The 27,956-nt window shown below is 42.5% G+C and overlaps 1 protein-coding gene across 4 annotated transcripts in view; it reads right to left on the reverse strand.

Moving 5' to 3' along the window:
- The window catches only part of LOC143982705 (EF-hand calcium-binding domain-containing protein 4B-like), a 196,243-nt gene that overhangs the window by 14,939 nt on the left and 153,348 nt on the right, over positions 1-27,956 (reverse strand). For all 4 annotated transcript variants that reach the window (XM_077481649.1, XM_077481651.1, XM_077481650.1 and 1 more), the window contains exons 11-13: positions 24,877-25,517; positions 16,182-16,263; positions 9,605-9,719 (exon numbers count right to left, since the gene is read on the reverse strand). In XM_077481649.1, the coding sequence (XP_077337775.1) occupies positions 9,605-9,719; positions 16,182-16,263; positions 24,877-25,517 (838 nt within the window). The remainder of the gene's footprint in view (positions 1-9,604; positions 9,720-16,181; positions 16,264-24,876; positions 25,518-27,956) is intronic.

A 27,956-nucleotide genomic window follows, 5' to 3' on the forward strand; every position in this document is an offset into this window, starting at 1 on the left:
CACAAAAACAATTTGGGCTGGTTCAATGACTCTCTTACATCACTGAAACAAGAATGCAGAAGAGCTGAAGGAGCATGGAGAAGGAACCCAACAATGGAAAACCACACAAATTACAAATCACTCACCAGAAGATACCACAAAGCCATCTTCATAGCAAAAAAAGAACATTTCTCCAAAACCATCTCTTCAAACTAGTCGCCTAGACTATGAACCCCTCTGATTTTTTTTTTATTGACACAAACACAACCATTCGGGAAATAATTCAGCAGAACATAGCAAGTAACCCCACTCGGCCAGAACAAAAAGACAAAAATTGCACAAAGATTCTAAAACCACGAGATTTACTCTGGCTCCAATCACCATTGACACCACCAAAACCATCATCAGAAACCTCAGAGACAGCACATTGCCAAACAACATTATTCACACAAAACTTTTGAAAGAATGTACCGACATCTTGGCACCTATCATAACATACCTCATAAACCAGTCATTGAAAGAAGGAATGGTCCCGACCTCCCTCAAGCAAGGCACAATAAAACCCCCACTAAAGAAGTCTAACCTCAATCCCAAAGACCCAAACGACCACAGACCTATCACAGGCCTCAACACCTTCTCCAAAATGAATCGAGAAAGCAGTAGTACAACAGCTACAACTCCATCTGGACACCCATAAACTCTTGGACCCACTACAATCTGGTTTCCGCCCTGGCCACAGGACAGAAACTGCACTCCTCAAAATCTGGGATGACCCCCTCGAAGCAGCAGATGAAGGAGAATTGTGTCTTCTGGTGCTGCTGGACCTCAGTGCAGTGTTTGACACAGTAGACCACAAAACCCTGCTCACTCGTCTCACAGAAGTAGCTGGAGTTGCAGACTCAGACTTACCCTGGTTTGCATCCTTCCTAGCGAACCAATCTCAGAAAGTGAAACTAGGAGCTTTCACTTCGGAAGCACAAAAAATTACATGCGGAGTCCCTCAAGGATCACCCTTGTCACCCGTGCTCTTTAACATCTATCTCCGCCCACTCCTCAAAATCATCAGCAACCAGGACCTACTTTATTACTCCTACGCGGATGACATCCAACGCTACCTATGCATCACCAACAAAAAAGACCAATACCAGGCACTGGAAAACTGTCTCTCATTGATCGACGATTGGATGACAGAAAGCTCCCTCAAACTCAACGGATCCAAAACAGAACTCCTCTTCCTCCAAGCAAACCGAAACAAAAGCCCTGGCATGATGTCCAAACCACTCACCATCCTCAGGCAACCCATCACCCCCAGCACTAAAGCCAAAAGCCTCTGAGTCATCTTTAAGTCAAACATGATAATGGATTCACAAATAGGATCAGGGGTCAGTGGATCCCACTACCTTCTTCGCCTACTGCATAAACTCATCCCCTTCATCCCGGAAGGAGATACAGCAGCAGTAGTTGGAACAATCCTCAATTCACGACTTGACTACACAAATTCCCTCTAACTAGGACTTCCAAAATACCAAAGTTCACATCTACAAACCATCCAGAACACAGCAGCCAGACTGGTAACTGGAAAAAAACCATGGGCATCAATCACCCCGTCCCTGAGGACCCTCCATTGGCTAGCCATGAAGGATTGAGTTACATTTAAGACCGTATGCCTCACTCACAAATGTACACAAGGAAAAGCCCCACGATACCTCTGCGACAAAATAAAGCACTACACCCCAGGTTGCACTCTCCGGTCAGCTAACCAGAACTTCCTCCACATCCCCAAGACCCGTTATAAATTAAAAGGCGAATGAAGGTTCGCAGTCCAAGGACCACGGCTATGGAATGATCTACCCGTGGCCATCTGCTCAGAAGAAATCTATCTGGCCTTCAGGAGGAAGCTCAAGACCCATCTCTTCTGAAAACCCAGACGGACATTGGCGGCAAAAGCTCCCTGAGGCAATTTAGTTTGCATATGTAGTGCTATACAAGTTATTCATTCATTCATTCACTCCCTTCTGTGTGTAAGGTTTTTCTTTAATTGGTGCTGGGGCAGGCATAGATACACTTTGGGAGTGGTAACCATGAGATCTGTTATGGAGTTCAGGGAGGTAGAAATCAAGGCGTGACTAACCCTAATAGCCCAATATCGTGGGATGCCCTGTGTGTTTGTGTATATGTAATAATAATAAAAAATGGTGTGCTAATTCAAGAAGCTATGCAGCAAAAATAGACAAATATGCATGAATGACTATCCCTAATTTCAACAAAAAAAAAAAAACAGCTTCTTGAATAAGCACATCTTTTTTTTATTATTGTTACTACTTATACACAAATTCACAGGGCATCCCATGGTGGGAATCGTGTTTTTAGATAGAGGGGCAACACATGCATAAATACAGAGATTGCAGAGAATAGCCAGCCAGGAATAAAGCTACAGAAGACATCAACAGAATGTAAGAGGGAAATGGTAGACACTGCACACAATGTAGGAGGTAGGGATGAGCTGAACACCCCCCGGTTCGGTTCGCACCAGAACTGCCGAACGGCCCCCGCGTTCGTTACGAACATTAGAACCCCATTGAAGTCTATGGGACTCGAACGTTTGAAATGGAAAGTGCTAATTTTAACGGCTAATATGCAAGATACTGTCCTAAAAAGGGTTTGGGGACCTGACTCCTGCCTCAGGGGACATGTGTCAATGCAAAAAAAAGTTTTAAAAACGGCCGTTTTGGCGGAAGCACTGATTTTAATGACGATTAAAGTGAAAAAAAAAGTGAAATATTACTTTAAATATGGTGCCTTAGGGGTGTCTGTAGTATGCCTGTGAAATGCCACGTGTTTCCCGTGTTTAGAACAGTCCCTGCACAAAATGACATTTAACGGAAATAACACCATTTAAAACTGCTTGCGGTTTTAATGTTATATCTGGTTCCTGCAATATGGTTGAAAATCATTCAGAAAAATGGCATGGGTAGCCCTCCCTGCCCATTACCAGCCTATTTGGGTCTTGTACGCATATTAAGGGGAACCCTGTACCTATATTAAAAAAAGGAAATACGTGTGGCCCCCAGGCCCTATATACTCAGAACAGCAGTATACAGGCGGTGCAAACAAGACAGGGACTGTGTAGGTTTGTTGTGTTAAGTTGAATCTGTTTGTAATTTTCAACTGGTACATTTTTAAAGTGTAGCTCCAGTCAAAAAAACTATTTTTAAGCTTTTTGGAAAACATAGGGAAGGGTTATCACCCCTGTATAATTTGTTTTGCCATCCGTCTTTTTTTATCTCACTTGCTGCTGTCTCCTTCCGTTTGCAAGTAGGAGATGTTTGTAAGTTGGATGTTTGAAAGTAGGGGCCTGCCCTATATTATAGCGGTATGTACTGGGTACAGAGCACGCAGACAGCACGCATCTCCTAACACTACTGACTGCAAGCTCTATTATTAACCACTTGACCACTGGGCACTTAAACACCCTTAATAACCAGACCAATTTTCAGCTTTTGGTGCTCTCACATTTTGAATGACAATTACTCAGTCATGCAACACTGGACCTATATGAAATGTTTGTCCTTTTTTTCACACAAATATAGCTTTCTTTTGGTGGTATTTAATCACCTCTCAGTTTTTTTATTTTTTGTGCTATAAAAGAAAAAAGACCGGAAATTCTGCGAAAAAATTAATTTTTCTTTGTTTCTGTTATAAAATTTTGCAGATTAGTAATTTTTTCTTCATAAATTTTTTTTTACTGGTTACATGTTTTGAGTTGCAGAGGAGGTCTAGGACTAGAATTATTGCTCTCGCTCTAACGTTCTCGGCAATACCTCACATGTGTGGTTTGAACATCGTTTTCATATGTGGGCGGGGCTTACGCATGCGTTCGCTTCTGCATGCGAGCACATGGGGACATGGGCACTTTAATTTTTTATTTTATTTTTATTGTTCATTTTACTTTATTTATTTTAGTTTGACATTTTTTTCCCCAAAAATATATTTTTGCTCACTTTTATTCCTATGTCCTGTGGACCCGGCGGTCACGGATGCTCTCGAGTGCGCGCCCCAGGGGGCGCGCGAGAGCAGAATTCTGGGAGGCCTCTCAGAGTTAAACAACCACCCTGAAGCCGTTAATCGGCAATGGGCGGTTGTTAAGTGGTTAAAGATAGATCACTAGCTAGCTATATAGGTGAGGTGAATATAGTGTAGTGGTGTATACTGCGGTCAGGGCACAGACAATAACCACTACACAAGAGCAAGATAGGAAATCAGCCAAAAACGATCGGTGTGTACTGTGTTGAAGGTACACAGAACACCCACTGCTTCAGATTCCAACACACCACACGAGGCTGCCTCAAAGGCGGCCTTATATAGTGTGGGGCGTGCACTACACAGCCTGAGCTATGATTGGCCACAGGCAGGATGCCTGTGGCCAATCATGGCTCTCCTCGCTGCTGGCGCTGCGATTGGCCAAGCATGCGGGGTCACAGTGCATGCTTGGCCAATCATGAGCCAGCAATGCACTGCGCCATCGCAGTGCATTGTGGTCCGCGCGCGCCATACGAATTTTGACGCGAACGGACCAAGAGTTCGGATTTCGCCGAACGCCCGAACAGCCAATGTTCGAGTCGAACGTACGTTCGACTCGAACACGAAGCTCATCCCTAGTAGGAGGCAAATTTAGCCATTTATAGACCAAACCCAATACAGTACAATATAGAAAGCAGTAGTGGGGGAACCCTCCGCTAATCTCTCTGCTTTACTATCAGGGATATAATGCATGCCTAGACCAGAAAGGTCATGAGACCTCTGTAGACTGAGATGAGCCTTGTATAGATGGTGACAAAAGTATGCACCTTTTCCTATCTCCCATGAAAGGGGTCTTTCTGTATACAGCACAATGAATGGATGTCCCTGTATACAGTACAGTACATGGATCTCTTTACAACACAGCACAGAGCAGTCATCTCTCTATATGCAATGCATGGCTCTCTATATACACCCCCTATAGCAGGTGGTTCTGCATTGTTACTCTATTGCTGGGATTCGCAGTCCTCTATACAGTGGTGGAACTACCAGGCTTCTTGCACCAGGTCTTTGAGGTTTCTATTTCTACCTCTCCTTAAATACACACATTTTCTGTTAAATCTTAGCATATAAACAAGGAAAAATAAAACATTCCAAATTGTGCTACACCAATGGGATATTTCAGATCTCATGGTTACCACTTCATATCAGATCTCATGGTTACCACTTTATATCAGATCTCATGGTTACCACTCACCTCTCTGCACACCACTCCCAAAGCGATTCTATGGCTGCCCCAGCACCAATTAAAGAAAAACCTCACACACAGCAGGGAGCAATGATGAAAATTCAGCCACATGGTGGGATAACTATTACATAACATAACTGAACCAGAACTTGCAACAGACTTGCAGAATGTTTGCAAAGAAAATTGATCTGGAGTCATGCAATACAGACTTGCTGCAATTGTGCAACACACTCTGGCAAGTCTAGAAACAGCTTAGCAAGTCATTTTAAAACTTCCAGCACAATTACTTGCTATCTGGGAAAAAAAACATCCCAAGCTTTGAACATCTCATGGAGCACTATTCAATCCATCATTCGAAAATGGAGAGAATAGCACAACTGCAAACCTACCGAGACATGGCTGTCCACCTAAACTGACAGGCCGGGTAAGGAGAGCATTAATCTGAGAAACAGCCTAGAGGCCTATGGTAACTCAGGAGGAGCTGCAGAGATCCACAGCTCAGGTAGGAGAATCTGTCCACAGGACAACTATTGTGCACTCCACAAATCTGGCCTTTATGGAAGAATGGCAAGAAGAAAGCTATTGTTGAAAGAAAGCCATAGGAAGTCCCATTTGCAGATTGCAAGAAGTCATGTGGGGGACACAGCAAACATGTGGAAGAAGGTGCTCTGGTCAGATAAGACCAAAATGTAACTTTTTGGCCTTAAAAGCAAAACACTTTTTGTGGTGGAAAACGAACACTGCCCACACCACCGGGGGGCTGATGTTCACCTTCCATCAGGACAATTACCCTAAGCTTACAGCCAGAGTTGCAATGGAATGGTTTAGATCAAAGCATATTCATATGTTAGAATGGCACAGTCAAAGTCCAATTGAGAATCTGTGGCAAGACTTGAAAATTGCTGTTCACAGATGCTCCCCATTCAATCTGACAGAGCTTGAGCTAATTGCAAAGAAGAATGGCAAACATTTCCTCTCCAGATGTGCAAAGCTGGTAGAGACATACCCAAACAGATTTGCAGCTGTAATTGCAACGAAAGGTGGTTCTACAAAATATTGACTTATACTTATGAATATACTGAAGCATGTCCCCTTATACAAATCGTATTCTCATATTACTTCCCTTACTTTTCTGCTTTTCCTAACCATTGGAGATATTTCCCCAAACCCTGGGCCTCCCTTATTTAACTGTATCCAACACCCCCATCACCATCACCCTACACCCTTTGACAGTAGTTGCAATCAACGCAATTTAGTCTCCATTCCTCTTCTTGCCTACACCAAGCTCCCCCTTTCTCCTGCACCCTCTGGAATGCTCGCTCTGTCTGCAACAAAATCATTGTTGTCACTAATTCCTTTAATCTACTCACTGTCACCAAAACCTGTCTCCACGAATCTGATACCCCTTCTCCTGCTTCCTTCTCCCAGGGTGGCCTTCACTGGACTCACTCCCCTAGGCCTAATGGACGCAAGGGAGGTGGAGTGGGATTCCTCCTATCCCAACAAAAAGCACCTTCCAGGTTATTCACTCCCCTACCTCTCTTTCCCTCTCATCATTTGAAGCTCACTGTATACGTCTATTCTCTCCAACTTCCCTAAGAATTGCTGTGATCTACCTGCCCCCTGGACCATTATCGACTTTCCTTGATGCGTTTTCTGCCTGGCTACTGCACTTTCTCTCTTTTGAAATTCCCACAATCCTTCTCGGTGATTTCAACATCCCTGTTAATACAAACACTCCTGCTACTTCTAAACTTCTTAGTCTAACCCCTTCATTTGACCTGAAGCAATGGGTACAGGCTCCTACTTACTCTGATGGCAACACCCTTAACCATGTATTCTCCTACCTATGCACTCCATGCAACTTTTCAAACAATCCTCTTCTGACCATCACCTTATTAGTTTCTCTCTCTCCCTGTCTTCCACCACCTTTCTCTCCAATCGCCTAACCATCATCCATAGAAACTTATACAACTTCAACTCTTCTCTCCTCTATTCTGCTACTGACCACCTCTATGACAAAATCTCTCCCCTGTCCTGCCCCAACCAAGCCACTTCGATCCACAATAAATCCCTGTCCTCCACCCTGGATAATCTCGCTACCCTCAATACACACAGAATCAGGCCTCAACCCCTACAACCTGGGCAAACAGATGACACTAAAATTCTCAAAAAATGCAGTCGCACTCTTGAGCGTCTGTGGCACAAGACTAAGTCTCTCAAAGACTTCAACCAATACAAATCTGCCCTCCAAAAATACTATTCTTTCCTCCACATTGCCAAGCATACCTATTTTACAACTATTATTAACACCTTCTCATTCAGTCCCCGTAAACTTTTCTCTATCTTCAACTCTCTACTTCGTCCTCCACCGCCTCCACCCACTGACTCACTCATTGCCCAGGAGATTGCTAATCACTTCAAAAACAAGATTGATACAATCTGTGATGAAATCTCCACTCTACAGGTATCTCCCCCAGTTAAGACCCCATATTAACAGGTGCAATTGACACTCCCCTTATTCAAATCTGCTACTACAGACAAAGTTGGTAAACTCCATTCTAACACCCATCTACCCACCTGCCCCCTGGACCCTATTCCCTCTCAGATACTACGGTCGCCCTCTGACTCTATCCTACACTCTCTAACCCACATCTTTAATCTCTCCCTCACCTCTGGCATTTTCCCCAATGCTCTAAAACATGCAATGGTCACCCCATACTTAAAAAGCCGTCCTTGGACCCTACCAATGTTAACAACATACGCCCCATCTCCTTGCTCCCCTTTTCCTCTAAACTCCTTGAACTGGTTTACAACCAACTGAGTGACCACTTCACTAAGAAAAACCTTCTTGATCCCTTTCAATCTGGATTTTGCCCTCAACAATCCATAGAAACTGCTGTTTTAAAACTCACAAATGACCTACTAACTGCAAAAACCAATGGAAACTATTCTGTACTCCAACTTCTGGACCTTTCATCTGCCTTTGACACGGTTGACCACCACCTCCTCCTCAAAAAACGTTACTCCCTTGGTTTCCGTGACAGCACTCTTCAGTGGCTCTCATCCTACCTATCCCAACGAAATTCTACTTCCTCCACTCCTCTTCCCTTCTCTGTCAGGGTCCCCCAAGGTTCTGTTCTTGGACCTCTTTTATTTTCAATCTACACCTCTTCCCTGGGTCAGATGATAGCTTCTCATGGCTTTCAATATAATTTCTACGCTGATGACACACAAATCTATCTCTCCACCCCTCAACTCACTCCATCGGTCTCCTCCCGCATCACTAACTTACTAACAGACATATCTGTATGGATGTCACACCACTTCCTCAAACTCAACTTGTCCAAAACTGAGCTTATAATATTTCCTCCCCCACGTGCCTCTTCCCCTGACTTCACTGTCAAGAGCAATGGCACAACCATCCACCCATCCCCACATGTCAGCTTGCTAGGTGTTATCCTGGACTCTGAACTCTCCTTTCGGCCCCACATCCAATCACTTTCCAAAGCTTGCCGCCTCAACCTCGGCAACATCTCTAAACTACGTCCCTTTCTAACCAATGAAACCACAAAGCTCCTGATTCACTCCATGGTTATCTCTCTGACTACTGCAACTCCCTCCTTATTGGCTTACCTTTAAATAGACTATCCCCCTTCAGTCCATCATGAATTCTGCTGCCAGACTCATCCACCTTACAAATCGCACAGTGTCTGCTACCCCTCTCTGCCAATCCCTCCTTTGGCTGCCACTTGCCCAATGAATTAAATTAAAAATACTAACAATAAGTTACATAGCAATCCACAACTCTGCCCCCAGCTACATCACTGGCGTAGTCTCAAAATACCAACCTAATCGCCCTCTTTGTTCCTCCCAAGACCTCCTGCTCTCTAGCTCCCTCATCCCCTCCTCCCATATCTGCCTCCAGGACTTCCCCCGAGCCTCGCCCATCCTCTGGAATTCTCTACCCCAATCTGTCAGACTGTCTCCAAATTTATCCACTTTTAGGAGATCCCTGAAAACGTTCCTCTTCAGAGAAGCCTATCCTGCCTCCATCTAACAACTGCACTACTTTCTCCATTAGCTCATCCCCACAGCTATTACCCTTTTGTATAACTTGACCCTCCCTCCTAGATTGTAAGCTCTAACAAGCAGGGCTCTCTGATTCTCCCTGTATTGAATTGTATTATAATTGTACTGTCTGCCCTAAAGTTGTAAAGATGTGTAAATTGTTGGCGCTATATAAATCCTGTATAATAATAATAAAAAAAAAATAATGTAAATTACCTCTACTTCATGTATATTCTACTTCTCTTACCTTAATACTTGTTAGGACAAGCTTTTTCTTAGCATACTCACTTGGATACGATTTAGCCAGTAGCACACATCTGTGAACGTCTTTGTAGATGTAACATCATACATAATCACTATACCATCTGCTTTTCTGAAGAACTGTTCTGTGATACTATGAAACCTGTTAGAAATAACCATATTCAGTAATTTATATTTAATAAGCAAATGTTGAAATTATTTTAGCCATTTTGAATGGCTTCTTTTTCTATAGTTCTTGGTGATGAATGTGGTTACTATTATTAGAAAAAAAAAATAACAAACTTATAGTCTGTTCCAAAAATTTTAAATTTTCTTGCAAACCTACCACCATAAGAAATGTGCGGTTACCAGCTGTACAGACAAATACTGCCTGTAGCTAACAACCAACCAGGGCCTTTTCCTCGATGGGGTTCCAATCCCAGTCCAATCACCGCATCTATAAGGGGATCCTCCAGACCCAACATCCACAGACCCAGAACCTCAGATAGGATCGAACATGGCTCGGAAAAAGATATCAATGGACAGCTATAGATAAAAACAGGCATTGAGTTGCACACCAGCTTCCATTGGAGGTTCTGGGTCTGTGGATGTTCGGTCTGGAGAATCCCCTTATAGATGCAGTGATTGGACCGGGATGGGAACCCCAATGAGGAAAAGGCCCCTGGCTGTGTGTTAGCCACAGGCAGTATTTGTCTGTGCAGCTGGTAAACGCACATTTCTTATGGTGGTGGTCACTTAATACCACTGAACACTTAGAGTTTACCGTCCAATCTTGGGACTTTTTAATAGTTTAATGTGATTATTATTTATTATCATGTTTATAGGTGTTAGATATAGAGCGCAACCGTTTTTGTTTTATATACGTAAGATTACGCTATCTGTGGCTGTAAGCATCTCATGTCATCTCAGATGAAACAGGACTTAAATCGGAAGTCCAATCAGATACTAACTATACTTAAACCTGCTCCCACCTCCACTCTAAGCCCTATTCTAACTACCATGTAAAGGAAAATGGTTGTACTTAGCACTACCCCTAAAGGAGCCACTTTGTAATTTGGGTTTTCTGTTCTGCACCTCGACCCCCCAAGAACCGCCTCAGCCCCTCAGACGCACGGTTGAGTGAAAGTTACTGCAAGCACTTATTAGGAACAAACATGTAGATACCTTAAACTCGGTTGTGAATTAGTACCAGAAAATACACATGGGGCCGTTTAGTGGTAAATGAACTCAATGTATTGATATGGGTTAGAAAAAATGGTAGTTTGATCATAAATTAACACACAGAAGGTACAGAAGATTCAGACACTGGGGGTTGTTTACTAAAGGCAAATCCACTTTGCACTACAAGTGCACTTGAAAGTGCACTTGGGGATGCAGTCGCTGTAGATCCGAGGGGGACATACAAGTAAAATGAAAAACAGCATTTTTGCTTGTACATGATTGGATGATAAAATCAGCAGAGCCTCCTATCATTTCAGATCTACCCCTCAGATTTACAGCAACTGCACTTCCAAGTGCACTTTCAGTGCACATTCTAGACAGTATAATCTCTATGCCAAGGTATTTTATAATAGAGTTCTGTACCACTGGACTGGGATAAACAAATTAATCAGCAAAGTCAGCAATGAAGAGTGCTTGTAAGCATTATCTGTAATATGAAAAGGCAATGTCCCATGAGAGGTACCCCTTAACATAAACAATAGGTAAAGGTCTCTATGTAGCAGCTGTAAAGTGGCAGTGTTTAGTCCTAACTCTTCAGCCAGCTAGTATTTGGGCTCAGTTATACCATTGGTGCACATTAAACTAGTCCCAGTTGAGCCTGCAGGCAGCAATAAGACTATTATATGGCTGTTTAGTCAGTTCCTTAAAGGGCTCAGTCTCTCTAGCAGCAGATAGTATATCTCTACAGCAGCAGCTCACCAGTCCCAGCGATATTGCAGCTCACCATCACCAAAGTGATTAGTCCACTCTCTGCTCTGCACCCAGATGACTCTGGCTGTTGGCACACCTGGGCACAGCACTCCGGACAATGCTCAGGACTCCGTTATGCAGCAGTAGTAGTGCATACTGGACAGCTATGTGCACTCTCCAAACTCCCTCATGGCAAGAGGAAGCTGTGTCCTCTACAGCAGCTCTTCCCCCTCCTCTTGTGAATCTCCCTCTGGGAAATACAGTTCAATAGCTTTATTACAGTAGAGTCTCTCTCATCTGGACTACAGTTCACGCAGTGCTATCTAACTCAGTCTATTAAACTTTTTTGTGTGATCAGACCAGAGTGCCCTCACAATAGGTGTATACATCCTTCCTTTACAGGGTCATTAGAATAGACTCAGAATGGGGGTTGAGTAGGTTTAGGTAAAGTTAGTATTTGACTGGACTTTAACCAGTTCCCTACCGCCGTATTGTAAAATGACGGCAGCAGGAACTGTTCCTCTCTCCGGGTGAGCGTCACATGACGTCCTCTGCTTCCTGGCATTGTGGAGAGCGCACGAGCCGCATCACTGGGAACCCAGTGCGTGTGCCCAGTGGCCATGATGTCCGCTGGGCACCTGCGATTGCCCGGTAACAGAGCCGGAATGTGGTCTCCTCCCCTCATCAGTCCCCTCCCCCACAGTTATATTCACTCCCTAGGACACACATTTAACCCCTGCAGCGTCCCTAGTGTTAACCCCTTCCCTGCCAGTCACATTTATACAGTAATAGGCTTTGACAGGCAGCCTGCAGCAGGGCTAGATGCTGCACCTTTCCCTCCCAGGTACACTAAAGTGCCAGAAGCAATGGCACTTTCTACAATCCCCCTAAGGGCTTAATTCTCCACATTGTGTAAAGAGGCTGTTTGAACCTATCTTCTCTGATCCTCCCCTTCTTCCACTGTCCCCAATCCATCTCCTGTTAGTACAGAGCCTTTGGAGTCACTCCTCACATGATCAGTTTGTATTGCTAGAAAATATTTTTCTTCTTGAAAGGTGCATGTGATCCGCACAGGTCCAATCAGCACTGTCCAGACAGAGGGTCAGGGGTCCTGCAGCCTCGTAGGACAGTCAGAGTAGAATGAAAACTCCTCCTACAAGCTTTAACCAGACACTGATAGAAGTCACAAGACACAAGGCAGTTTATATTTACTAAAATAATTGCATTTCCATGTTCTGCACACTGTGGGTGACCAGATATAGTTAATGCAGGGTCCTGGGTTTAGTAACACTTTAAAGTAGACCTTAAACACCAAGGGTAGTGCAATGAACTGAAGTGTGCAATATGCAGTTGTTTGTGGATACTTGGATGTAGGTTAAAAAATGTATACTTTGGTTATATTTTACATGTTTTTTTCCATCATATATACTGCCTATCTGCAATCGATCAAAGCCACAATTATTACATTACAGGTCTTTATAGCTTATGAGTAGGGATGAGCTTCAAGTTCGAGTCGAACTCATGTTCTACTCGAACATTGCCTGTTCGCCTGTTCAGCGAACAGTGAACAATTTGGGCTGTTCGCAGCAAATTCGAAAAGCCGGAACACCCTATACAAGTCTATGGGAGAAATCTAAAGTGCTCATTTTAAAGGGTAATATGCAGGTTACTGTCCTAAAAAGTGTTTGGGGACCCGGGTCCTGCCCCAGGGGACATGGATCAATGCAAAAAAAAGTTTTAAAAACGGCCGTTTTTTCAGGAGCAGTGATTTTAATAATGATTAAAGTGAAACAATAAAAGTGTAATATTCCTTTAAATTTCGTAGCTGGGGGGTATCTATAGTATGCCTGTGAAGGGGCGCATGTTTCTGGTGCTTAGAACTGTCCCTGCACAAAGTGTCATTTGTGCAGGAAAAAAAGTCTTTTAAAATCACTTGCGGCTAAATTGTCGGCTCCCCGTAATACAGAGAACACTCAATGAGTGTTCTCTGTATTAGCCGACAATTCATTCATTCATTGATTAAAAAAAAAAAAAGCGTGGGGGTTCCCCTAAATTCAATTACCAGGCCCTTCAGGTCTGACATGGATATTAAGGGGAACCCCGTGTCAAATTTAAAAAAAAATTGACGTGGGGGTCCCCCTAAATATCCATACCAGACCCTTCAGGTCTGATATGGATATTAAGGGGAACCCCGCATCAAATTAAAAAATCTGACCCCTGGCTTCCCTCTCCAGCGCCCTCCCAATATAAGAAACGCAGTGTCTCCGTAATGGAGACAGAAGAAGGATGTATGGACAGCGCTGGACTGAGAGATCCCCCGTCGCTGGATATGATCATCCATCGCTGGACCCCGGAGATTCATCGCTGGATAGCAAGAGTGGATTAGCACCGCTGGAATCTTTTTTTAATTTTTTTATTTTTAATAAAGGAATTTTTCAAAAGTGTGTTTGTCTTATTTAACCATTTTTGCACTTTCTTTGTGAAATGGTAGGGGTACTTTTGTACCCCCTTACCATTTCAAACAGGGGGGGCCAGGATCTGTTAAAGGGGGCTTCCAGATTCTGATAAGCCCCCCGCCCGCAGACCCTCACAACCACCGGCCAGGGTTGTGAGGATGAGGCCCTTGTCCTCATCAACATGGGGACAAGGTACTTTGAGGGGTCACAGACCCCCAAAGTATCCTCCCAATGTTGAGGGTATGTGGCCTGGTACGGTTCAGAAGGGAGGGGGGCCGCTCTCTTGTCCCCCGCTCTTTTCCTGCGGCCTGCCAGGTTGCGTGCTCGGATAAAGGGTCTGGTATGGATTTTTAGGGGGACCCCCACGTCAATTTTTTTTTTTAAATTTGATATGGGGTTCCCCTTAATATCCATGTCAGACCTGAAGGGCCTGGTAATTGAATTTAGGGGAACCCCCACGCTTTTTTTTTTTTTATCAATGAATGAATGAATTGTCGGCTAATACAGAGAACACTCATTTTCCTGCACAAATGACACTTTGTGCAGGGACAGTTCTAAGCACCAGAAACATGCGCCCCTTCACAGGCATACTATGAGGGTCTGCGGGCGGGGGGCTTATCAGAATCTGGAAGCCCCCTTTAACAAGGGGACCCCCAGATCCCGGCCCCCCCTGTTTGAAATGGTAAGGGGGTACAAAAGTACCCCTACCATTTCACAAAGAAAGTGTAAAAATGGTTAAATAAGACAAACACACTTTTGAAAAATTCCTTTATTAAAAATAAAAAAATAAAAAAAAGATTCCAGCGGTGCTAATCCACTCTTGCTATCCAGCGACGAATCTCCGGGGTCCAGCGATGGATGATCATATCCAGCGACAGGGGATCTCTCAGTCCAGCGCTGTCCATACATCCTTCTTCTGTCTCCATTGCGGAGACACTGCGGAGATCCCAGCGCTGACGTTTCTTATATTGGGAGGGCGGGGCCACCCGTCACCTGACCCCGCCCCTCTGACACTGGAGAGGGAAGCCAGGGGTCAGATTTTTTAATTTGATGCGGGGTTCCCCTTAATATCCATATCAGACCTGAAGGGTCTGGTATGGATATTTAGGGGGACCCCCACGTCAATTTTTTTTTAAATTTGACACGGGGTTCCCCTTAATATCCATGTCAGACCTGAAGGGCCTGGTAATTGAATTTAGGGGAACCACCACGCTTTTTTTTTTTAATCAATGAATGAATGAATTGTCGGCTAATACAGAGAACACTCATTGAGTGTTCTCTGTATTACGGGGAGCCGACAATTTAGCCGCAAGTGATTTTAAAAGACTTTTTTTCCTGCACAAATGACACTTTGTGCAGGGACAGTTCTAAGCACCAGAAACATGCGCCCCTTCACAGGCATACTATAGATACCCCCCAGCTACGAAATTTAAAGGAATATTACACTTTGAGGCCGCGTACACACGTGCGGACTGTTCGCCCAACCTTGTTCGTCAAACAGTTTGACAAACAGTCCGCTCAAAATTAGCATGAACGGACTTGACCACACACGATGAACGAACAGTCCGCTGAAACCGTGCGCGATGACGTGAACGGCACGTACGACGGGACTAGAAAACGACGTCCTATACACTGCAATGCAACCTTCGGCGTGTAAATCCTTTCTGAGTATGCGCGGAACTTAGTTTGACGAACAAGCCTACACACGAGCGGACTGTCCGCTCAAACCAAGTTTCAGCGGACAGTTTTACGGAAATTCCGAAAAACTTTGTTCGTCAGACTGTCCGCTGAAGCCCACACACGAGCGGACTGTCCGCTGAAACACTGTTCAGCGGACAAAGTTGGGCGAACAGTCCGCCCGTGTGTACGCGGCCTTATTGTTTCACTTTAATCATTATTAAAATCACTGCTCCTGAAAAAACTGCCGTTTTTAAAACTTTTTTTTGCATTGATCCATGTCCCCTGGGGCAGGACCCAGGTCCCCAAACACTTTTTAGGACAGCAACTTGCATATTACCCTTTAAAATGAGCACTTTAGATTGTGAACGTTCAAGTCCCATAGACTTTAATAGGGTTCTAAAGTTCACACGAAGTTTAGGTCTGTTCGCAGGTTCTGGTGCGAACCGAACAGGGGGGTGTTCGGCTCATCCCTACTTATGAGTACACTAATTTCAAACAAAAGGAGTTTAGACAATATAAAAAAAAAAGTTTTACATTTTCCAAAAAGCTTTACCTACCTTTCTTGTCCAGCTGTGTCCCAGAGCTGAAGTACATATTGCTTGTTGTCAATAGTTAGAGTTTTAAAATGATAGTCTATTCCTGCAAAAATAAGAACAAATTAAATACATATACTGTATGTGCCCTGCACAGACACAACTAAAACAGAGAAGAAACACTTCAGAAAAAACTATTGATTAGAAGACTATCAGTGTGTGTAGAGGTGTGCTACTGTGCAAAAAGGGCTCCAGGAATCTAAAAGTGCCTGTAACTTCAAGCAAAAATTTTACAGACCAAAAAATTGTTTCTTCTTCTGTGAATTAAAATAGAAGAACCTTTTAATGTGGTACATGTCAGTTAAAGTGGTTGTAAACAAGAAATATTAACAGAGCATATTCCTCCATAGTGTGTACTTGTCTCAATTAGGAGCACTACGTGTCATCTCTGCCTGCTCCTTTGTTCCTCTGCTACCAGAATGAATCACTTCTGACAAGTTTTCCCAACACCGTGAAAAAATGGTGATGGGGAGGAATCTCCAGCTGATTGACAGCCTCAGCTCTGTTCTGTATGCTGTGTGAAGGGGGGCGTGTCTGTTCCCTCCAATCAGCTCTCAAAGCTCTCCTCACTGGGATCTGCAGAGTGTAACTTTAGTAACTTCATATACAAAAAAAGAAAAAAAAAACATTTTAGACTTATTTCCACAGAGCTCTGTGGACTAATAGAGTGTTAAACCAGTAAACAACAAGAAAAAGAAAAGAAACAAAAGAAAAAAAATAGAAAAGAAAAAACAGTGTATGACCCAGCAAGACAAAGTTATCATGGAGCTACAGCATTTGGTTCCAAGCCACCTATGAAGGCTTAGTATTCCCAAACAGGGGGCCTATCTCTGAAGCAGTTGAGTGGGCGCATGGCCAGGGGCATCCAACCACGGCTGCCACATGGAGTAAAATTTATGAGAAACACTTCTATGTTGATATGTCAGCTTTTCGTTTATGAGCATATCATTCACTCGTTCCACCCACTGCCGTCTGGTGGGTACCCGGGAGACAATACAATATTGGGCAATTAATTTACGCATGGTATACATCAGCCTAAGAACAGCAGTATGATCTTGTGGAGTTAGGGATTTTTTCTCCAGGGCACTCAACAGACACACAAGAGGTGTTCTTGGAATCCTAAACATATATACTTTGAGATTGTATCTAAAACCTCAGTCTAGTAACTGACTAATTTAGGGCTTAGATCTCTGGATCATGTGAATAAGGTCACCATGATCACGTTCACATTTTGGACATAATGGGGTTCTTCGTTTCCCCCATCTGTGTAGTTGGAGTGGTGTCCTATAAACCCTGTGCAGCAAATATATATGTGAGAGCTTTTGGGATGCTGAGATTGAGACCATAGGGGCAGATGATAGAAAGAGTTCCCAGGTTTCACCATCAATAGCACCTATAGCCTTCTCCCTTCCCTTCCTACATGGCAATTTGGCAGGGTTCTGAAGGGCATTGAGAAGAATAGAGTAGCCTCTGGAGATCATGCTTTTCTTTATTCCCCTCCAAAAGCACCTCCCGAATCACTGGGTGATCATAGGATGGAGCCGGACAGACCTTGACTGCGATTGCAGGCCATGCCTTAGTTGTATATATCTGTCAAATTGGCCTCTGGGAAAACTGCCCAGCAGTTTTTTAAGATGGTACCAGAGCGCGCATAGTAGGACTATAGTTGGTACTGTAACACTGAGCCCTTGTACACACGGTCGGAGATTCCGACGGAATGTGTCCTATCGGACCATTTTGTCTGATAATCCGACTGTGTGTGGTCTCCATCGGATACTCCGACGGACCAAGTTTTCCAACTTGTCCGTAAAAATTTTCCGACAAAATGCTCGGATCAGACATACTCCGATCACGTGTAGCCTACTCCGATGAAGTGCCACGCATGCTCAGATCAAATTCCTAGACCAAAGCTATAGGCTACTAGCATGAACGTAGTAACGAAATAATGTCATCACGTTATGTACAATTGGATTTTCCGACAACTTTGTCTGGCCGTGTGTATGCAACAGTTTCAGACAAAATCCGTCGGACAAAATCCAAGGGATTTGGTTGTCAGCATGTCCGACCGCGTGTACAAGGGCTAATATCTTAAGTGCACTTGGCTAAGTTGTCTTTGAATTAATTTAGTGGGTGCCATTTTGTCTGCATGTAGGTGTTTACTAGATGACAATAGCTAGCTTCTTCGAACTTTGGGAGCCCCAGCTATTGTGTACAATGAGTTTACAGCAAGTCCAGTTTGTTCCTGCTTTACTGGTGCAAAGGGATTAATTGTTTCTTTGTGTGTATTACATATACATATTGTCACAATCAGACAGGGACTTTTTAGCTTTTGTTGAAATATTTTTAACTATGACTGATTATATTCTTTAAATACCAGTCACCAAACAAATAATATCTTGTATTTCTTCAAAACTCATATACAGCATGTTGATAGGACAAAAATACTATCAAGCTTAATAAAATGTATGAATCACACCATTCTATTTTTCTCATCTTTCAATTCTGAGTAAAACAAAGAACTGAACTTAGAACACATCATTCTACATCTGCGAAGCTAAGCATTTTTTTTACTGTAAAGTGTTTTATTTGTAGAAGTTTTAATGGTGAAAGAGAAATTCATCTTAAAACTAATGTGCTAATACATACAGCAAATAGTAAAATGTCAGTTCCTAAAAAGTAACTTAAATCATTGCAGTGGTGCAATGAATGTTCGTACAAAAAGGGAAATAAGTGAAAATATATTGCTGTTTCCTTTTCTACTGCAACAATGTTTCCGTTACAAGAGTATGTAAAGTCCATTTTTAAAATAATGTGTATGCCACCCAGTGCTAGGCACAGACACCTGTATTATCAGCAAAATAGTTTTGTCTGAACTTAAGCAGAAGCTTTCTTTTCTTTTACTTTATGCCAAGGCTGAGTTATCCTTGTTCATCTCCATAACTAAGACATAAATTCCTTGCTTTCTTTATAGTCTAAACTCATGTCTAACCTTTTGTAACCCTTCCGCTGTACTATAACTGTACTGTACTGTAACTACAATATATTGCAGTTTACCAGACCTTACACGTGGTGGCTAAATGAGTTTTCTTTTCAGGCTTTTCCTTTTTTTCACTTTGTGATCCTCCCAGTAATGCACTGTTTCTACTAGGGTGACTACACTTACTTGCTGTACTGTACAAAGTAGCATTGTGACCCCAACACAGGAAGTGTTAGGACTGCAGAACACTTCTACTTCTCCTACATAAAAGAAAAAGTGTTCTGTAGTATACAGTGAGAGCTGAGAAGTATGCACCTGATGATAATAAAGCAGAGGCAAAGAGCCCAGGGGAATTCTGAGCTCACCAGGTTCCTAGAAGGTTTAGCAGGTACTTATTTTGCACTTATCAAACAGATACAACCAGACTCTTTCAACTGTATATTTACAGACTAAAAAAAAAAGAACAAACAAGAGTAGTTCATTGTTAAAAGGGTGGACCAGGAAGAGTACTGCTATGGATCCGTAAGGAGAGTGGGAGTGCCTGACAAAATGTAATTAGCCCAGGAACAGGGCTGTACAGTGTGCTTAACCACTTTCAGACCAGCCGCTGCAGTTGTACTGTGGCAGAATGGCATAGCTGGGCTAAACAACATTATGTAACGTGGCTTCATCCTGTGGCCACTAGGGGCGCGTGCCCCCTGCTCACCCACGGAGTCAATGTGAGTGCTCAGGCACAGGTAGAACTAGGATCTGTGTGTGTAAACACAGTTTCCGATTCTCTGAGGGGAGAAGTGACAGATCATCTGTTCATACAGAGTATGGACAGCAATCTATCTCTTCCCCTACACATTCCCCCCCTTCAGTTAGAACATACACTAGGGAACACAATTAACCCTTTGATCACTCCCTAGTGTTATCCCCTTCCCTGCCAGTGACATTTTTACAGTAATCAATGCATTTTTATACCACTGATCGGTCCCAAAAATGTGTCAAAATTGTCCGACGTGTCTGCCATAATGTTGCAGTCCTGAGAAAAATCACAGATCGCTGCCATTACTAGTAAAAAAATTTATAATAAAAATGCCATAAAGCTATCCCCTAATTAGTAGATGTTATAACGTTTGCGCAAACCAATCAACATACGCTTATTGCAATTTTTTTACCAAAAATATGTAGAAGAATACATATCGGCCTAAACTGAGGAAAAAAATCGTTTTTTATATATTTTTGGGAGATATTTATTATAGCAAAAAGTAAAAAATATTGAGTTTTTTTTCAAAACTGTGCTTCTGTGTGAGATATTGCTGTGTTTCAAGTGGCTGTTTAGGACCATGTGCTGCTGCAGGAGAGACTGTCTGCTAAGATGTGAGAACCCTCTGGCCAGTTCTGCTCAGGTCAGTAGTCAGACGGGTCCAGGTATAGAACAGGTAATCAGTGTTGCAGGCAGGGCAGGAGAGTCAAAACAATCTAACAGCTCTTCCAGGGGTAGCACTACATATACATTGAAACACACCGCTGGGCCACCAAAGATGGTCTTTGAGGTCTGTATGGGTGGATTGACTGTGTTTAGCAATAAATGATAAATGTATATGTGTACACTGTATATATTTATTACAGGGACTAAGGGCCGGTTCACACTGCGGGCGATGCGAGGCGACACCGACTTGCCTCGCCGCGACCTGCCGCGACCTCAGCGGCGATTTGCAAATGACTTCTGTATAGAAGTCAATGCAAGTCGCCCGAGGTCGCCCAGAAGTAGTACAGGAACCTTTTTTCTGAGTCGGAGCGACTCGAGTCGCTCCTCTCAGAACGGTTCCATTGTACAGAACGGGGGCGACTTGTCAGATTGCGGCGAGGCAAGTCGTGTCGCCTCGCATCGCCCGCAGTGTGAACCGGGCCCTTACTGTATATAGCACTGTCAATTTACATATATTGTACATTCACATCTTCATCTTCTCTCTCGCTCTCTCTTTAAAGTGATTATAAAGTCTCAAAGTTTTTTCCGTAAGGGCCCCCCCAGACCCCTCCTTTTTACTACCTAAGCCCATCCGATCCAGCGCCATGCGTGAGCCCAGCAGCTCCAGCCGCTGGCTCCCATCTCACTGGACAGACTGATAGCAGCAGGAGCCATTGGCTCCCGCTGCTCTCAATCAAATGAAGTGACACGGGAGCAGGGGCCAAGGCCGAGTCCCGCTGTCTGTGTCAAGGGACGCAGCAGCAGGATTCAGGAGCTCCCCTGCACGGGTGCCCTCAGGGAAAGCAGCTTTACCATGGGGGCACCGAGGAATGGGAGGAGCCAAAAGCACTGGCGGGGCACCCCAGAAGAGGAGGATTGGGGCTGCTCGGTGCAAAACCCTTGCACAGAGCAGGTAAATATAACATGTTTTTTATTTTTATTTTTAAAATCCAAACCTTTACAACCCATTTAACTAACAAAGTCCAAGGTGTTGAATGTTCTCATTCAGCCTCACAATTAATGTTTACAGTGGTAGATCGTATACTAAAGAATAGAAGAGGTGGCAGCTGAATTTATTCAATTTATGTATATACTAAATTTCTTGGACCGCAATACATGCACCAAAACACAAACTTTTTATATCAAATAAAAAAAAACATAAAATGAAAAGGTAGGAACATATCTTGCACCCTATGTCAGCAACAGAATTATTACTTACTATATAAATATATATTGGAGATTAGCGGTATGATCCAGCTTTCATGTTCCTGAATATCCCTGTACTGTACTGTATATACTGTGATGTCTGATCTTATGTATTCAGTGTTCCTAACTAGGGATGAGCTTTAAATTTGAAGTCAAACGTAAGTTCGACTCGAAGATCGGGTGTTCACCCGTTCGCCGAACAGCAAATTTTATGGGGCATTCGCAACAAATTTGAGCACCCTATAATGCACTGCAAGACCGCAGTGTATTGCTATATGATGATTGACCAAAGCATACACCTGACCTGCATGCTTTGGCCAAATCACAGCACGCTCCTCAGCGAGAGCCATAATTGGCCAAAGGCAGGGTGCCTTTGGCCAATCATGGCTCAGGGGGACTAAATCCATGCCCCAGACTATATAAGGCTGCTTACACAGCGCCCGTATAGTGTGTTATAATGGACTGAGCAGGGCCGGGACAAGGGATGGGCAGGAGGGACAGCTGCCCCTGGCACAGTGGTTTATTGCAGGGGTAGGGGGCACCCTGACCCTAACCCTAAGGGAAAGGGGGGCGCAGTTTGTATACTCTGCATTCAATGTAGCCTATATATACAGTTTCTAATACAGTGTAGTGCGGTGTTAAAAAAAACGTTCCTGCACTCAACAAGAGTAACTGTGAGGGGTTACAGTGTTCTGCCACCACCAACACCTAAGGCCCAATGTTTCTGCCCCAGTTTAACAGGGGCATGCAATTACAATTTTTAAAATAATATTTAACAGCAGGGACCGTTTCTGCTCCCAACAAGAGTAACTGTGAGGGGTTATTGTGTTCTGCCACCACCAACACCTAAGGCTCCATTTTCCAGCAGAGAATATAGTGCAGTCCATATATATACTGCAGTTCAGAGTATATAGAGCAGTCTGAATAGTATATATACTGCAGTTCAGAGTATATAGTGCACTCAGTGTAGTATATATAATACAGTGCAGGGTATATAATGCAGTGTACAATATATAATATAGTGTATTGGAGTGATTAAGGGGAGCCCTATGACAGAATTAAGAAAAAAACGGCATGGGTTCCCCACGTCCATACCAGGCCCTTTGGGTCTGGTATGGATTTTGGGGGAGGAGACCCCCACACCATTTAAAAAAAAATTATTTAGGTGTGGAGTTCACCTTAATGCCCATACCAGATCTGAAGGGCCTGGTATGGACTGGGGGGGGGGGAGATGGCCACGCTGTTATTTTTTATGTGTATTGCCAGGATCTGTCAATACATTATAGCCATGAGCAATTTTAAATGACATATTTTTTTTTTGAAATTTCATTTTGCTGCGCTACTTTACAGGCAGACTAAGGGGACTAAGGGGACCCCCAGGCACGATAGTTAAAGGAATATTACATTTTTATTGGGTCACTTTAAGCATTGTTAAAATCTCTGCTCCTGAAAAAACATCTCCTCTGGGGCAGTATTTGGGTCCCCAAACACTTTTTATGGCAATAACTTGCAAATAAGCCTTTAAAATTAGCACTTTTGATTTTTCACGTTCGTGTCTCATATACTTTCATGGTGTTTGCATGTTCGCACAAATGAGGGATCAAATGAGATCAAATGAGGGATTCGGTGCCTTAAAGGGGCCAGAACCTTACTATACTAGGGGTATCTGTGACAACATCTGAAGGGCCCCAAGTGGGCAGGGGGTTTGGACATCAACCTATAGCTACTAATTGGTGGATGATGAATATTTGGCACATTTTCTTATGTACAAAGGTGAGAGTTTTGTGAGCACAGAGGTGACACATGGAGGTGTGGGACTTTAGTATAACTGAAGACGCACTATATTATTGAAGAATATTTAGTTGTATATTTTTATACACCTATATTTATAAGCACATAGGTTCTAGTAGCAAGATTGGACTTCAATATTGTTGCATTAATGCAATAATGTATCACAGGTTATTGCAATATATATTGTTTAAATTGTTATTATTTATCAGAAGTTGGATAGCTGCGCAACACTTTTATAATATATTGTTTATTCACTGTGGGAACACATTTGATGTTTGCAGCGGAAACATTGTTTATAGATGCATTCATTTTCACGTATTATTCATGACTTAATATTTTCATTATATTACTTTATTACAGTGATAAGTTTGCATATTTATCATGGGTAGTGCAGTAGTACACTGGTTAGAAACTATGGTAAAAATTTCAGAGCCAAAGTTTTCAGACAGTGGGGGAAAGCCTGCCTTAGATTAACGTATGACTAATATTGCTATATAACTAAAACACTGTTTGGCTGATACTAATGGGTTGATTAGCACTATCACTTGAGTATTAAAATAAGGGGAAACCTGGTTTTATTAAGGCCGCGTACACACGGGCGGATTGTCTGCCCAACTTAGTCCGCTGAACCGTGTTTCAGCGGACAATCCGCTCGCGTGTGGGCTTCAGCTGACTTTTTCAGCGGACAGTCTGACGGACTTAGTCTTTCGGAATTTCCGTAATTTTGTCCGTCCAAACTTGGTTTTGTCCGTCCAAACTTGGTTTCAGCGGACAGTCCGCTCGTGTGTAGGCAAGTTGGACGGACTAAGTATGGCGCATGCTCAGAAAGGATTTACACAGCCGAAGGTTGCATTGCAGTGTATTGGACGTCGTTTTTCTAGTCCCGTCGTACGTGCTGTACACGTCATCGCGCAAGATTTCAGCGGACTGTCTGTTCATCGTGTGTGGTCAAGTCCGTTCATTCAAAAGTTGAACGGACTGTCTGTCGGATTGTCTGACGAACTTAGTTGGGCAGACAATCCGCCCGTGTGTACGCGGCCTAAGTTGCTGGATTTCTATGCAACTTAGGTAATTTTTTACTGAGTCTTCTACGAAGCCATACATTTTTAAAACAGAACTCAAAGCTTTTACTGACAACCAGGTTCCAACCCTAGAGGAACAGTGTACCCATAAAGCTGGCTTGATAAATATCAAATTTAAGTTTATGTTGCTAAAATAACAATCCTTACCTATAGTAGCAGATACATCTTTCTTGAAAGAACCGTCATAAACTCTCTGTAAAAAGGAGGTTTTCCCAACATTTGTGCTTCCAACAAATATTATCTTATAGATATGATCTGGGTTTCCATGCATCTCTTGAATAGAATTTGTCTTCTCTGATAGTGATTGACATTTATATTGTAGCATGTCTCCTTCTGGTTTGCCTTGACTGATGTTAGTTGCTATTGACACCTTTTTTACAACCTTACCGGTTTTTCCATTATTATGCTCTGAGTGATGCTTGATGTCTTCAGAAATATCTCCTGGTAATGTACCTTTTTTAAGGGTACTACTTTTTGGTTGTAGGCCATTTTTTTCCTCTTTTTCTAGGTGACCTGGACTTTTAAGGACAGAAAATGATGAATACTGTGAAGTAGGTGAAATATCTCCAGCTGAGTGGGAAAGGAAAGAATCAGCTAAAGCTAGTTGTTCCTTTTGGGCTAATAACCGGGTGATAGTAAATTCCTGAGTTGCCTTCTCTTCTTCAATATTCTTTTCGGGATGTCTGTAGTCTTTTAACAAATACTCTGGCATTGGATCTTCTTCTATAGAGATTACTCTTGATCTTGAAGTTTTAAAGTCATCAGTATAATTGGAAACTTTACGTACACTAAAAGAATATGAAAGAATATTTTCAGTGTGACTGTATTTAAATGATAAGTGCAAATCGGCACACAGTACAGTTTAGAATGCTTACTATTGCAACATGTTAAAGTGGTTGTAAACCCTTTTCCCTACAGGTAAGCCTATAATAAAGCTTTCTTGTAGGTACTGGAAATATGCGGCTACGTGAGCCTTTTTATAGGGCCTGTGCTGTGACTGTCGGCTCCTGCACGCATGTGTGGGAGTGATGTCACATGATTCCAGCCAATCAAAGAGCCAGAGTCCGCAGCCCGGGAAGGAAGAGGGTGAAGATGGATGCTTCCACCCAGCGCTGGGACATCGTGGGCTTCGTTTGCAGGTAAGTGGCACATAATGGGCTATTATGCGATGCATTCTAGCCCATTATGCTTTTACTTTGCAGGGGGAAAAGAGGAAGTCAAATCCATTAGGGCTTACTTTCTCTTTAAAGCTGAACTCCATGTGAACAGCTAAATACACATATGGAATACATGTATTGGAGCTGTTTTCCCTGTCCAGCCAGTTCTGAGATTTAGCTTTGCTACACCACACAGTTCTATCTGAAAGTGGAGGAGACCTCATTTGTATTTGCTGCTGTTAAGTTACACTTCAAGACTAAAGTAAAAAAAAAAAAAACCTGATTCCTCCAACTATACAAGTGAGGTGGATGGAGGCATCCCCTCCGCCAAGAAATTGGGATTGATTTATTAACCAACAAGCTTCTAACTTCAGCTTGTTCAATTAAGTTTTGACATAAAAAAACTGGAAGTTGATTGGTTTCTATGCACAGCTGCACTAGATTTTCCACTCTAGTTTTAGTAAATCAACCCTATTGTGTTGTGGCAGTGGCTCCCCTGCAGCCAATGATCATTGAAAAAGTTTCCAACATATCATTTTTGACACAAGTCAATTAAACAATTGACATCTGTCAAACATGGAGCCCACATTACAATCACTGTATGGCCAGTTTTAGGCTGTATGCACAGAGGCATATCAAAATACTCCCATCTATCCTGGAAATCCAGCATAAAAAATGGCAGTTTTGGCACACATTTTATTTTGTTTATGTACCTTTACATGTGCATGAAGTTTTTAGAGGTGTGTGCATGTAAACTCGCTTTAATGGCTAGAATATTTATGTTTTCTAATCACTAGAATACAGTTATACATGTATGTACCTCTCGGAGTGCAAATTTGGGGTCATTTTTTAATGCCCCTAAATGCTGCTCTAATTACCACAATGTGCATGGACACTTTGGCTAATTCAGATGCATAAAATAAAAAAATAAAATAAAAATATTCACAGGCATAAAAAAAAGAAAGAAAAACATTCAGAGGCATACAATACAAAATGAAAGACTTTCAGATGCATAAAATAAAAAAATAAAAATGCCTCTAAAAGCATCATTTTATTCTGTCCATGTGCTGTATGAACGTCTGAGGCCTTTCAAAATGCTAAATTGTTAAATATTTAGGGGATACAGCAAATAATAATAACAGAAACTACACCAATGGTGGGGAAAGATTTGGTAAGCGATATTAACTACATATGCTTCCATGAAATTAATTATATTTTTAAAGTGTCATTTAATCTTTCAACAAGCATCTCTTCATGTGGGATTCAAATGAGTCAAATTAAGCTTGTTTAGCATAAACAGAAGAAATGTATAATCACATATTATTCTATGTATACACTTCTAATATATGCTAACCCCCAGGAAAGGGAAGATCTCATTGAAAAGTTTGTGTTGTGTGTAATATTAATTATAGGGCATGATCAGACAGATCACTATTACTGCTGTCATTGTGTTGTCTGTTCATTAAATTAAAATGCCCTAAAATAAATACACGGGCTGCCATTGCTGACCTCCTTCTTACTAGCCATCTGTCTGTTTTTCTGACCCTGCTGCCTCATTTCTTTTAGGGCTTATTCACATCAGATGCTTTGAGGTGCATTTTTTAAATGCATCCAGAACCCATGCAAAGAGTCAAATAAATATTTTCCAATACCCAAGTTTACACCGCTGAGTTCAGTTCAAGTGCTCTCCAAATGATGGAGAGAAGCCTGAGAAAAAAAGCAGCAAGTGACCTCAAAGGAAATGCTAGCAAAAATAATCTAATCTGCGAGAATCAAACAAATTCATAATCCAGACAATCATTCATATATTGCATAAATTCTGTCCACACTGAAGAAATCTTTATGCATATATTCAGGAGAATTTGCCCAAACCGATTCACTCATCACCATTCCAATTGCTAGCCTGGAATTCTGTGTCAATGACTGAGGGCTAGCTTGCATCAGAATCCCTGCGTTCAGTGTATATTTCTGCTTCAATAGTTTTTATTACGGTAAGTTTTTTTTTTTTCAAAATATAAAGGAAATACAAAATAGAGCAACAACAGTAAATTGCTAAGGTAACATACACAA

This window comes from Lithobates pipiens, unplaced genomic scaffold, assembly GCF_037356315.1.
Source record: "Lithobates pipiens isolate NorthernLeopardFrog02 unplaced genomic scaffold, aLitPip1_a1.2 Scaffold_16, whole genome shotgun sequence".
In the NCBI taxonomy this organism is placed as follows: domain Eukaryota; kingdom Metazoa; phylum Chordata; class Amphibia; order Anura; family Ranidae; genus Lithobates; species Lithobates pipiens.